The following is a 12,895-nucleotide window of genomic DNA, read 5'->3' as shown; positions in this document are numbered from 1 at the left end:
GCGTGTTTAACATAGTTTTTTATTTGAGCTTGACTTATTGTTCACACTGCCACCTAAAGGGCAGGAGGTTTGCATCAGTGACACAGGTTGCTAGTACAGCATCGGTAGAGTAAGTTAACTCCATTTTAATAACGAACTAGATAATTTCATTTTGATTTAAATTTAATTTAATTTCCAATCTCTACACTTTACTGCTTTTTTCACTTCTGGTTACACAGTTAAACTGCATTACGGTGTCTGTTCAATGTGTTTAATGACAATGACTATTATTAATTGGACTATTTTAATGAAGCAAGTAGGGACATTTTACTGTCAGATTATAACATTAAAGTGAGAACTTTCTAAACTGCTTTTTAAAATAGTTTTTTTTTTTAAATAGGACTGATGGGATATTGTTATCTAGTGAGTGTGATTATGCATTTAACTTGTAACACACACATTGTTTAGAGGGAGCATTGGTCCTAGACTCTTGCAGCTACTCCTCTTGCTCTTGCTACATTCCTTTAGTCTTAAATACCCTCTCCTGTGATTTAGATTAAGATATATAGTCTCTAAATGTAATTTTGGCATTGTTCTTCATCATAAATATTCTGTTGTGTGATTAGTGCCATACTTAAGAGTAACACTCATCTCCAGCTGCAATCTAAAGCATTCTCTACAATGTTTTACATCTTTCATTGGGACATCAGTCATTTAGCAGAGCAGTGAATAATACTAAACAGCACTATGCTATTTGTCTGTCACTTTCATGAAGTATCTGTGGAGCAAGTCACATTGAAATTCAGTCATCTGTTTGGGTGGCACTGGCTAAAACTTTAAGACCCACAATTAATACTCAAAGCTTTCCTAATCACTTTTAACTCTCAAAGGCGAAATTAAAACCACTATCACATGTTACTGCATCTGAAAAGGTCAACCCAGCAGCTTGGAAAATGTCAACATTACCTCCAAATTATCAGAACTCACATATGCAGTAACTTTTACAGAAAAGTCACAAACAAGCAGAACCTTGCAGCATGTTTCCCAGTCTGACAATTTTTACATTATGTATGTGCTGTCACATTAACATATTCCCAATGTCAGAGGTTTTGCTGAGGCTTCAACATGCTGACACATTTTAACCACATGATTACAACCATGTGTAACCATATTGTGGTTACAATTGATTACCTCAGTACAGCCACAGAGACATTTGTTTTTCCTTCCCCAGCTAACAAGGAAAGGAGAGGCATCTGAGACTGCAGATTGTATAATACAAGGCAATTCAATGAAATAGTTCAATGAAAAAAGATTTTTTAGACAAAAGACTCAGGTTTTACTAATCAATAAAAGTACATTTTGATACTTTAAGTGGGACAAAAGCAGAACATGACCCACTTCATATTGTCATCTAAGTGCTTCAACCATTAACCAGGGATGTACAGAAAAGACTTGGAAGCTGTTTGGAGCTGAATTGTTCTCATCAGTGCCAAAAACTACCCCTCTGCCACACTGGACAAACTGAGGGTATGTAAGGGTCATGCAAGAAAACCTGTCACAATGGGTCATTTACATCCAAAGCAAGACCATGCTTTATAAGCTAACATCTTTAAAAGATAGAACAGCATTATGCACTACAGATACAAAACCGACTACACAAAGAATAACCACATTAGTTAGTAAAAGCACAGTATAAAGACTTCAGAAAATGTCTTCAGCATTTTTCAAATTCTACAAAAAGTGAATGCTAACAAGCAGTTTGATTTAAGGGTAACACATCATGCGATCTTGTTTGATAAATGCCATTTTACTAAAACAAAAGATTTTTTAGAACATTTATAAAATATAGGAGCTCTTGGTAGTGATTTAATGATTTTTGGACTATATTGTACTTTAAGTCATCAAATAAGACATAAAATATATCTTTTTCACCACAGTAGCAGAAACATGTATGCCTCTACAAAAGTGCTTAACAGTGCTGTTTATGAGATGATATTTATACATGATATACAATGTCCTTCACTGCACAGTTAATTTTCTGCTATTCACTGCCAGGTAATACCAAGCATGTTGCAGCTGATTTCCCACAGTTTCTGGGCCAGGTCATCATCAGAGGCAGTCCTTGAGCATCTTGTAGGGGCACAGTCACTGGACACACACATGGACAGACAATGATCATCACATACTGCATTTGTGTTAAATAAGAATAGAACTTTTTAGCCCTCAACTACATATAGCATATGCTTTTGTTAGTCAGCAGGTAGAAATGGTGAGCAGCATGAAGCCAGCACTCTGAGAGCTGTTGTATAACCAATTATAAGTTGGCTGAAATACTGTGTGTACCTGAAGTACCCTCCACTCTGGCTCTCCAGGCCTGGCTCCACAGCACAGTAGATGGTGGTCTGTGCTCCCTCCACTGTTGTCTTGGTGAAAATCCTGAAAATCTTCACTGCCACCTGGATACACTGGTGCTGATGCCTCCACAGGTCAGACTGCACCACCCCCGGGTGCAGAGAGAACACGCTTACCCCTGTACCTGCAACACAGTCACCTACACAGTCACCTACACACTCACTGTATATTCATGTATATTCAGCACATTCAAGCAAGTATGAATCTGTCATACTTGTGCACATTCTTATGATTTTGCATACAATTCACAAATATTTCTGTGAATAATCTGCTTCAGTAGATACAGTAACTGCATCAGTGACTGAGTATATGCGATTGCATTTGTAAATTACAATAAAATTGCCACATTAGCTATGGTGTTTGCATTTTATTTTAATTTTTTTCCTTTTAATATGCAATCTTCTGTTTTGTTCCATTTTTAAATCATAATGAACTGAGCTTTGATAGCTACACTCCAGATCCTGGGAATTAACCATTATACTAGAGTGTTTTGTATCAAAGTAATTTCTTTCAGTTCTTGTCCATTAAGCAAGAGGGGGACAATAGATTGAGACAACAAAATGGCTCATTTCCAGTGAAAATCTGATTCATATGTTATAGCCTACATCCTCAGCGTGAGACAAGACAATGAAATGAAGACAAACACTTAGGCTCGCTATCCAGTGTGCAAGTAATGGTAAGTTTTTATCTAAAACTCAATACAATGCTGTTTTTCTAATTCACCTTTCTTAGCAAGTACTGCACGGATATACAAAATTAGAAAGTTAGAAGTCAGCCATCAAGCCTCTAAGCCCAAACATCAAGACTAAGACCTAAGACCTAAGTCTCTCAGCAAGACCATTTTACATGTGTATATGCTCACATGTTAATGTAATCATGTGAATGCCAATAACATATCTAACACAGATTTGTGAATCTAATTTCTTCTATCCTTTGTGCCATGTGTTTGCTTGTGCATTCATTCTTTGAAAATTTGACCATCCCACCTCACCTTGTAACTGTTTGGCTAGTGAGCGTGCAAACATGACATTAGCCAGCTTGCTCTGTCCATAGGCCTTCATGGTGTCATAACTCCTCTCACTGTTGATGTCATCAAGTCGTAGCCCGGTCCAGGTGTGGGCAACCGACGCCACGACAACAATGCGGGCGGGGGCCGAACGTTTGATTAGGTCCAGCAGCAGGTAAGTCAACAGGAAGTGACCTGAGGAAAGTCATGAGACACACACATTCAGGCTCATGCTAAAGTAAAGTTATGTGAAGAGGAAAAGAAGGGCACGTCAGGACACTCATTTTTTGGTAGCTACTACAAGATGCTTTCACTGCCAAATCCATATTCCATTGGCATTTTATCCACTCATATTTAAGGGAACACATGCACTAATGCATCATACAGCCAGCCAACAACACAAGAATTTGGAAACACAACTTGATACAGCACCCCACATAACCTAATTTTTCATGAATAAGGACTTAAAAAGAGAGCCCTAGGAAAGCTGGAGCTGTTGTAGCTGTAAGACAACTAAAACACTGTGAGACATCACCACTGACTGTGCAAAAAAGATGCTATCTAGCCTTACTGGTGTTGTGTTTCTTATGTAGAAAATAGTATTATGTTGTGGCTTGTGTTGTGGTTTCATGGTGCTGAATGGAGAGCTCCTATAAAGTGCACATTCTTTATCGCACACATTGGGGTGATTTTGTCTTCATAGTTTCCTTCTGCTTCCTCTCCTGTGGTGGTCTATATCGCTCTCTTTCAGTCATTTGCCATGACTAGCTCATGCACTCTCCGTAATGGCACACATCATGATAGTATTGCGTAATCTTTACTTTAAGCTATACATGTGACTCCATGTGATGTTGGGGCCACAAGTGCTTGTTGTTTATAATAAACATACAATAGCTCTTACTATATTTTTGATGAGAAGGTCATAAATCCCACCATAAGACTGACAAACACACATAGATGGGCTAGTGCTGAGTGAGGACAGCCCACTGAACTTTAACCTCAACTTAACTCGGCAACCCCAACGTAAAGAACAAGACATTTTATTATACTAGTTCTCACTAAGCCTGCATTTGTCATCCATTCACCTTCATTATGATCTGTATCCATGAAAATCACCATGAATTACCAGCCAGAAAGTCTAGATAATCACAGGAAAGCTTTCTGTGTATCTAACATTATCCCTCCTCAAATGGTAAATACAGTAACACACATGTGGTGCAGTGATTATGTTTAAATAAAAATAAAAGACTGATTTCTGTTCAGGATACTCATTCACAGTGGCATTCCCATAAAAATGTCAAATGTGGAAGGAAACTTCAAGATCTGGTTTGAGTTTGCTGGTTTCCTTACAATTGTTCTCATTTTCCTGTTGACCTAACCAGAGCCTCTCATTATTTAACAAACACATGTACATTTAAGGGATGTATGTGAATGTATAGGTACGGATGTGTGCGTTGTGTGTGTGCATGCACGTGTGTATGTCTGAGTGAGAGTGCAGATATATGTGTGGGTGACCATGTTTGAGCACAGCGTGTTCTTCTCCCTGTCAGCCTGTGACAAAAATACCACAGAGGAAACGATCACTTGGAAGGAAGCCATGGTCCAATACAGGAAAAACACTGACAGCTTGAAGAAAACAGTAACTCTGGTTCATTTTCCTTGCTTGATATATTGGTCAGCTGGGTCGTACAAGTGTTCTACAGTTTGTTAAAATGATTTTGTATGGGTAAGGAAAATCCCACCTATCACTACATAATCTTACTATTATTAAAACACTCAAAGATATGACTGTTTATGTTACATCAGTTACCAAAACTGAGCAGTCCAAAATACTTCCTCGTTTCTCAGAAATGTGCATGAACATGAATTTTAAAATTCAGGTAGACACGAAAACTTCCAGTGTGACTTACCCAAATGATTGACACCTAACTGCAGTTCAAATCCATCCGCAGTCTTGGAGTAGGGACACATCATGATGCCTGCATTGTTTATCAGGATATTCACTTGTTTCTCCTCTGAAAAGAACATTAGTCAGTTAGTTAGTTAGCAACAATTACCCATAATTATGTTAAATAAATGGCATAAATGCAATTAATATTTGTACAATAAGTACAGCAAGTATATTAATATAGTATATTAATGGTTAGTTAGTTACCTTTGATGATGACTTCAGCAAATGCTCTGATGGACTTGGTGTCGGACAGATCCAGTTTCTTGATGACAATATTCTCATTTCCTGTGTCCTCCAAAATGTCCGCCCGTGCCTCCTCTGCCCTTTCCAGGTCTCGGCATGCCATGACGATGCGTGCACCTGAAAAACATAACATTTCAATGTGCGTGACAATTGCTTTGTAATTTGTTTAATTACGGTAAATGCTAAATTTGGTTGTACTAACTCACAACAAGCATGTTCTGGCTTTACATTTTGGCCCTGGCATGTTCTTCCCATTCAGCTTAGCTTCTCTCACACAATCCAAAGATACTGACAGGTGAAGCGGAAATTGCTACAAGCAACTGTGTGTAGGTTGGGTTCTTTTTCCTTTCCACTGATGCATGCTGGGCTCAGCCCCCTCATGACTGCGACTTAAAATGAGCAAGAAAATAATGCAAGGATGATTGGATGAGTGGATTTGTAGATAGATTCACAGCCATTTCTCCTCTTATTATTTTGATAGAGGCTACAAGTCAATTTCACTTCATGACAAATCATAGGACAAAGAGACTAAGTAGCCACTTTACAGCCATTACATTATACTATGAACCTGACAGTGAAATATTGAGGTTGAAATCCCTAACTCAAAAGTATATAAATAGCTTTGCTCATTTTCAATCATACAGAGCTACCTACATCAATTAGGGAGGAAGTACCTGAATCTATCAGTGTACTTTTGATCATCCTCTAATGTTTTCTAAGCTCTCATTAAGCATCTCATTTAGCCAACTGCTCCGCTCACATGAACACAAGACCCTCTCAGCGGTGGCATTCTCATTCGCCTCTGACGCAAATTATGATCCATTCTCCTTAATGAGCCCAGAAAGGAGCTTTTGAGGACACAAACACACACACTCTCCCTCATCACACAAATGCAGACACACAAATAAACATGCGTGCGTCCTCCCACGCACACCAGCAACACACACACACACAGAGAATGGTTGTTGTGCCCAGCAATTATGGAAGAGGGGAGCCATTAATCAGTCAGAGCGTAGTGTCTGTATCCCATCACAGTGTCTTTGTTTCTCCCCTGCTGCTCCCATGTGGGAAAACCCAATTGTTCCCACATTTCCCTGGTAGCCAAGTTCACTCAATTAGATAAAATAGTACACAAACAGCGAGAATGGGGGGTTCCACTGAGTCAAGTTAAAGATCACCCAGCAGATGATTACACACTGTTATGCACACATAAATAATGTAAGTATGCAAATAAGGGTGAAATACAAATAACAGATTAAGTCAAGCCTGATCATTTTCTGTATATTCACACTCACTAATGCATAATTATGACAGCACTCGCTTACTTCACTGTTCAAACATCAAGTTTTATCATTTGGATGAGTAATACTGCACATTTCACTTTATCAAGATGGTAAATGCATGTTATGTTGTAACCAAACACATATTAAAATGGATAGCAGGATGCAGCGCCCCTACCGTCTCATATGAATCCTGGCAAAGCTAATCATGTTGTCATCATATTATTACATAATCCCATTTACTGACAGGTTATACCATAATTTGACAGAGCACTCTCCTGCAACAAGAATCACTGTGTTACATCTCCTCTCTTCTATCCTGGTTTTGTCTTGCTTTCACTTTTAATTTCACTTTCCTTCTGGACAATTATTTCAGAGTATTTCATTAAAATCAAAGCCTTTTGTTTTACATTATAGGTTAAATGCAAAGTTCTAATAAAATGTACTTCCATTTGAAAAATAAAAGAAAATCTTTGAACATGTGCACAGTGGTTGTTTTCAAAGAGAGGAGGTCAGTGCCATGCTGTGCCTTTCTAGTGCAGACGAGTGAGCAAACTGAATCACATATGCAGAACCAGTTTTCATATTACTCGCTGTGTGTGTGTGTGTGCATATGTGTGTGTGAGTGTGTGTGTCTCTGTCAGTCTCTGTGTATTTGTGTGTGCATGTGAGCGCTGCTGGGTGCACCCTCCCATCTATCTTTGTTGCTTGTCTGGCTCGGGAGGGGAGCAGACCCTCACAATGCTCCCTCTGTCCCCTGTCTTCCATCACTGCCATTTGTCTTTCTCATGGATTTGTGAAGTGTTGAGCAAGATGCTCTTTTTAGTTGCCAGAGCCTCTAATTTCTTTCCTGTCTGCCTGTGGTCTTGGAATATGGAAGGTATGCTGTGGTTCTAAAATCACTTGATACAGCCTGATATTTCTAGTTTAAAACATATAATAACACTGATTAAGCAAACAAGTAAGTGGGATTAAACCTGAGTCTGTGGTGGAGGTCTGGGGACAGAGGGCACAGTTAAAGATCACGCTTTATAGCTTTAAACCACCCAAGCATTAGGAGCTTTTAATTCCAATGAAAACTGTGGAATGTGTAAGTCACAGGAAAGTGAAGGGGGGAAAAAACGAGAAAAAAACAGACAGGTACATATTGAGCCAGACAGACTGAGTCAGAGAGGTGACAGACACACAGCTGGACAGACAAGCGTGTGAAGTACCTCTTTTTGCCAGGTCCCTGGCTGTTTCTTTGCCAATACCAGTGTTGGCTCCAGTGATGATGACTGTTTTTCCATCAAGCCTCTCCTCAGATGACCAGCGATTACAGCACACACTACTGAACAACAAACACAACTAGTAAAGCTTCAATCACAGAAAACATTTGTTAATTAAAATATTATTTCTCTTCTTGATTTATATTATGTTGTGTAAGTTTCCAATCCCCACCGCTGGTGCTGTCAGTAATTTCTCTTTATACAAATTCATTCGAAAACCTGATTCTCTGTGGAATTTTCCACTGAAGTTAAGAAATTTTGAAAATATGCAAATATCAAACATACATTACATGATCCATGAGTTTAGGATTACAGTGACTTTTTTTTTGACATTTCAGCACGAATTAATTTACTATAACCTGTACGTATAGAAGATGATCATTATTCCCTTATTGTGATCATGATTTGGAAATAAAAGAAACTCACTGTAACAGGTTCACGTGGGCAAAAACAATCAGAGTGTTTGATAAACTATTTATTTCTATTTCCCTACATAACAAATAACAGACAGGCTTTAGAAAACCGGTCTGAATCGACGCAAACTGCAAATTGTTACACAGGTATAATCTACTGCCAAATCTGGTGGCACGGTGTAAGGTAATCCCCTTTACATTTCTCACATTCCTGTAATTAATAGAGCCAGCCACCTAACCTTTTGCCGTATTAACCGGTTGTGTAATATTGTTAATATTTTTTCCTACCTGCAGTGCATTCTTCCTCAAGAGCAAACACAAAAATCCACCTCAGGACTTCAGCAAAAGAAATGAACAAAAACCCTCCTCCAGTCTTCACAACAGTTCATTAACGGACTTCGTGCTTGCTATCTCTCCCCACCCCGCGGCGTTTGTCAACACAATATCACCGCTGGACCAATCAGGAGCGAGCTGACGCATAATTGATTCACTAGTTGCAGGCTTGAGGGAACAGGGGATTGTCCTTTCCGCCTCAAGCGGAGTGACTCAAGTGCTAAAATAAAAACAATGCCTAGAAATAAACGCGTGAAGTTCGAGCTCCAGCTGCTTACCGGAGGAGGACGTCTACTACCAGCACCACCAGTCACGCTCTGCTTTGTATAATCACCATGCTTTTATTGTGATAATACTGCAACATTGCTTCCTGGCCGCATGAGGTCCTCCCAAGTCAGACTGGACCTGGCTGCCAGTACCTAATCCCAGTCATGAGGATTTGCAAAATTTAGCTGTGGGCTGAAAACCTTCCTAAATAAGGAATAACTACTTCAGATCAGGAGCTCTGTGAATTAAATGCTTGTGGCATGTTGTCATTGCTCATTAACTGAGTCAAACAACAAAACACTCAAGAACAGTCAGCGGTTTGGAATATCAGTGATACTTTTTATTTGCAGCAGCTCCGATCATTTTCCTTCTCCAACCTATTTGCATGGCAGCCTCTCTGACTCTTCATTTTTACCCAGTCTATTACAATGAGTAGGTTTAGCACATTTTGTCTCCTGGTTGCCTACTTACACAAATCCATCACATACGTCACATTTTCAGCATTCACTAAATCTGGCATCACCACATCTGTTGTATTAAGGTTATCACTGTATGAGCTTGTGAACACCGGTTAATGGTATATAGGAGAACATGTATAAGTCTGTAAGTTTATCTCCAGCGGATGCCTAGCAGGTGGCAGCTCACAGCCCACAACTTTAAGGCAGTGCCGTCATCCTGACCTGCCCTGCAGCTCTTGGAAATGGAACAGTCCCTGTAAAGAAAGAGAAAAAAAGCAGGAGGACAAGAAAAGTGTAGAGTTATTACCTAGTTTTGTTTTAAATCAGTGTCTCTCCTCTGTTGTGATCGATGTGGAATCAAAGAAGGAAACATGGTGAATGATGGTCTACATGGATTTACCTCAACAATGAATGTCATACAATGCTGCCTGATGTTTGCACTTTTTTTTTTTTTTGGTAGGTGCATGGATTGCCTAATTTGAACTGATTAATCTGGGTGTTGCTGTTACTGCAACAGCATTTCACAACTGACTTGTAGTATCCTCCAGTGAGCAGCTGGTTCTCAGGAGTGACGACGCAGTAGTTGATGGTGTAAGCTCCCTCTGCTGGGGTCTTGATCAGGCTACCGAAAGTCTTGAATATATCCACAAGAGGGCGCCTAATGTGCCTGGTTATCTCAGTGTTGACCATTCCGGGATCCACTGAGTAGGCCATCACACCTAGAACTGGAGGGAAAGGGATGAATTCATTAACAGTGCTTTCTTTAAAAACAGGTTGACGTGGATGCCAGCTTTAAAAACACTCATAATTTTTCAGTTCTACTACATTGTTTTGGTCAACCTGAAATAAAGGAAACCCTTGATAACAATGTAACATTTGTCAAACATAGATTTCATGGTGAAGACAGGCTGATAAACACAGTGCGTGATAGGTCGAGTGATGATTAATTCTTTAAGATGACTGTGTTTTCTACGAACATGTTTCTCCATGCTCTTGTTTCTTGCCCAGAGCGGTTGTGGTTGAAGCATGAGACTCTCACACTGACGAGAGATACAGATCCATCTTTTATGCCCAGCAAAAAGAGACAGAGAGGCGCAGAAAGAGACAAATATACATGGCACGTAGTCCTGCTATCTCTTTATGTCACAAAACACTCCCTACCCTCAGTCCTCTTGGCCAGCTCTCTGGTAAACAGGACGTTGGCCAGCTTGCTCTGCGCGTAGGCCCTGACGGGGTGATAGTCTTTCTCTCCGCTCAGGTCATCAAACTGGATCTTGCCCATGGCGTGAGCTGCCGACGACACGTTGATGATCCGGGATGGGGCCGAGTGCTTCAGCAGGTCCAGTAGTAGAAAGGTCAGGAAGAAATGACCTGAAGTTTTTAAAAGGGAGGAAAATACAACTTGGGAAGAAATACACAAAAGCATTAGATATTATGTCCATGGTCGTCGTGATGAGTGCAGACATCAAAATAAACTGGTAGTAGTAGTGAGGGTCACTGGCTGGAGCTTATAAAAAATTCTGTAATTTTTTTTTAAATCAATAAAATCCCCCCTAGAATTCCTTGCCACATCCCTGCCTGTGACTTAATACAGAAACAAGCTCCCAAAACCTGATATACTGTATTCCTTCATATTTTCATTTCCTACCCAAGTGATTGACTCCAAACTGCATCTCATATCCATCCACAGTCACAGCATAAGGGCAAATAGCCACACCTGCATTGTTGATCAGGTAGTGAAGAGCCTTTTCAGCTGGAAAACAGAATATTTGTTACCTGCATTACAATAACATAAAACATTTATACTGTATTCTGGAGTTCATGTGTGTGTCTGTGTCTCTGTGTGTGTGCCACCCACTGTTGTAGATATTCTCAGCAAACTGGCAGATCGATTTGGTGTCAGCAAGATCCAGTTGCCTGGCGACTACCTTGGCTCCCTTCACCTCCCTCATGATGTCACGACAGGCTTGTTCTCCTTTCGCCATGTCTCTGCACGCCAAAATCACCCGCACACCTACAGAGATTAAGACCTCTTAAGGGTGAGGGCTCTTGCATGTACATGCATGTTGAAATCTGATCAAGGTAAGGTGGTGTTGAGCTTACTTTTAAACATTTATCTTTGTCTAAGTGTTTATCTGTCAGCACCCATGACAGTACTCTGTGGTCTCATATTAGCTGTCGTTTAGCTGTCTTTTATTAAAACAGATATTGGTTCCCGTGCACTATTTATGTTATTACATCCAACATTTTAATACTTGAGCCACCTCTTTGTAAACCCGACAAGCTCATGCAGGAATAACAAATACAGTGTTTTCCACACACAGGTACTCTGAGTCACACTGAAAAAAAAGAATATGTCAGTAATACTAACAGCCTACAAGTCATAATTGTTTGCTCTGGTTGCTTGCCTCTGCTGGCCAGGTCTTTAGCTGTTTCTTTTCCAATTCCAGTGTTAGCCCCTGTTATTATAGCCGTCTTTCCCTCCAGACACACATCTGAAGACCACTTTGGGACAAACAGAGACCTGAGGAAGGAGATATAAAGATATAAATGATTAGCAGAAGATCTTGACACCAAAAAATGACGAAGAGAGCAGTGAAAAGTGAATAAAACTATTGTTTATGTGACATGTTTTTTAAACCTTAGAGAAACTAAATTACAAGCTGGGTGAGGTTTACCACCCAATGCAAAACAGTGAATACCAGAAAATACAGTCATCATATAAAACAAAGTTAAAGGTCACAGGCTTTGAACTGACTTTGCAACTTCACTTTTCAGTCTGTCTGAACTGACCTGGCTTACAACTGCTGTTTAGTACTGAAATAACACTTCATTACTGAAATAAACATTTCTTAGGAGAGACGGTTCTACTTTTAACTCATCTTTTTTCTGGTGATTGAGAGGTTTCTTACCTGATTGCTTGCATTTCTGTAGCTGGTGACTTAAAATATCCCTCCTAAAATTTGAACGACTGCTTATTTCACCGATGTCTCAACACTCATGTCCAGAGAAATGATACACAGCGCAAAAATGTGACAGAAAGAGAGAGTCACAGCCCTTAAAATGGTTTATGGTGCATTGGGAATTCATAATTACATACAAATCCCCCTCTGTTGGAAGTGTGTCATTGTACTAATCAATTAAGGCAAAATTTCAACATAGTTCCTAGTGAGCATTCACATGATATGTCCTGCAGGTTTTTAATAAACCATATTGACAAGGAATGTTTTACAGATCTAGTTACATCTTAATAAGTTTTGTCTGCTCTGTATTCTGCCAAAAAAA

The 12,895-nt window shown here is 39.7% G+C and overlaps 2 protein-coding genes across 3 annotated transcripts; both read right to left on the bottom strand.

Moving 5' to 3' along the window:
• Nucleotides 1-25: 25 nt before the first annotated feature.
• On the bottom strand, nt 26-9,339 carry zgc:112332 (uncharacterized protein LOC553712 homolog). 2 transcript variants are annotated; one of them, XM_018702035.2, is made up of 7 exons: nt 8,841-9,339; nt 8,086-8,198; nt 5,553-5,708; nt 5,308-5,412; nt 3,383-3,592; nt 2,323-2,515; nt 26-2,127 (listed from the first exon to the last, which is right to left on the bottom strand). In XM_018702035.2, the coding sequence occupies exons 1-7, from the start codon at nt 8,849-8,851 to the stop codon at nt 2,025-2,027; spliced, it is 891 nt and encodes a 296-aa protein (XP_018557551.1). In that variant the 5' UTR covers nt 8,852-9,339; the 3' UTR covers nt 26-2,024. The 2 variants fall into 2 exon arrangements, with proteins under 2 accessions (XP_018557551.1, XP_018557549.1); XM_018702033.2 differs by having other exon boundaries at nt 27-2,127; nt 8,086-8,201.
• A 131-nt stretch (nt 9,340-9,470) lies between these two features.
• si:dkey-73n8.3 (uncharacterized protein LOC100150965 homolog) lies at nt 9,471-12,775 on the bottom strand. The gene is made up of 7 exons (XM_018702032.2): nt 12,523-12,775; nt 12,019-12,134; nt 11,469-11,624; nt 11,259-11,363; nt 10,772-10,981; nt 10,143-10,335; nt 9,471-9,864 (listed from the first exon to the last, which is right to left on the bottom strand). Exons 1-7 carry the CDS (start codon nt 12,534-12,536, stop codon nt 9,762-9,764), a joined length of 897 nt encoding a protein of 298 aa, XP_018557548.1. The 5' UTR covers nt 12,537-12,775; the 3' UTR covers nt 9,471-9,761.
• Nucleotides 12,776-12,895: the final 120 nt, after the last annotated feature.

The sequence above is a fragment of the Lates calcarifer genome, linkage group LG24, assembly GCF_001640805.2.
Source record: "Lates calcarifer isolate ASB-BC8 linkage group LG24, TLL_Latcal_v3, whole genome shotgun sequence".
Classification (NCBI taxonomy): Eukaryota; Metazoa; Chordata; class Actinopteri; family Centropomidae; genus Lates; species Lates calcarifer.
Note: the sequence above shows the minus strand (reverse complement) of the source record. Positions and strands in the feature narration are given on the sequence as shown.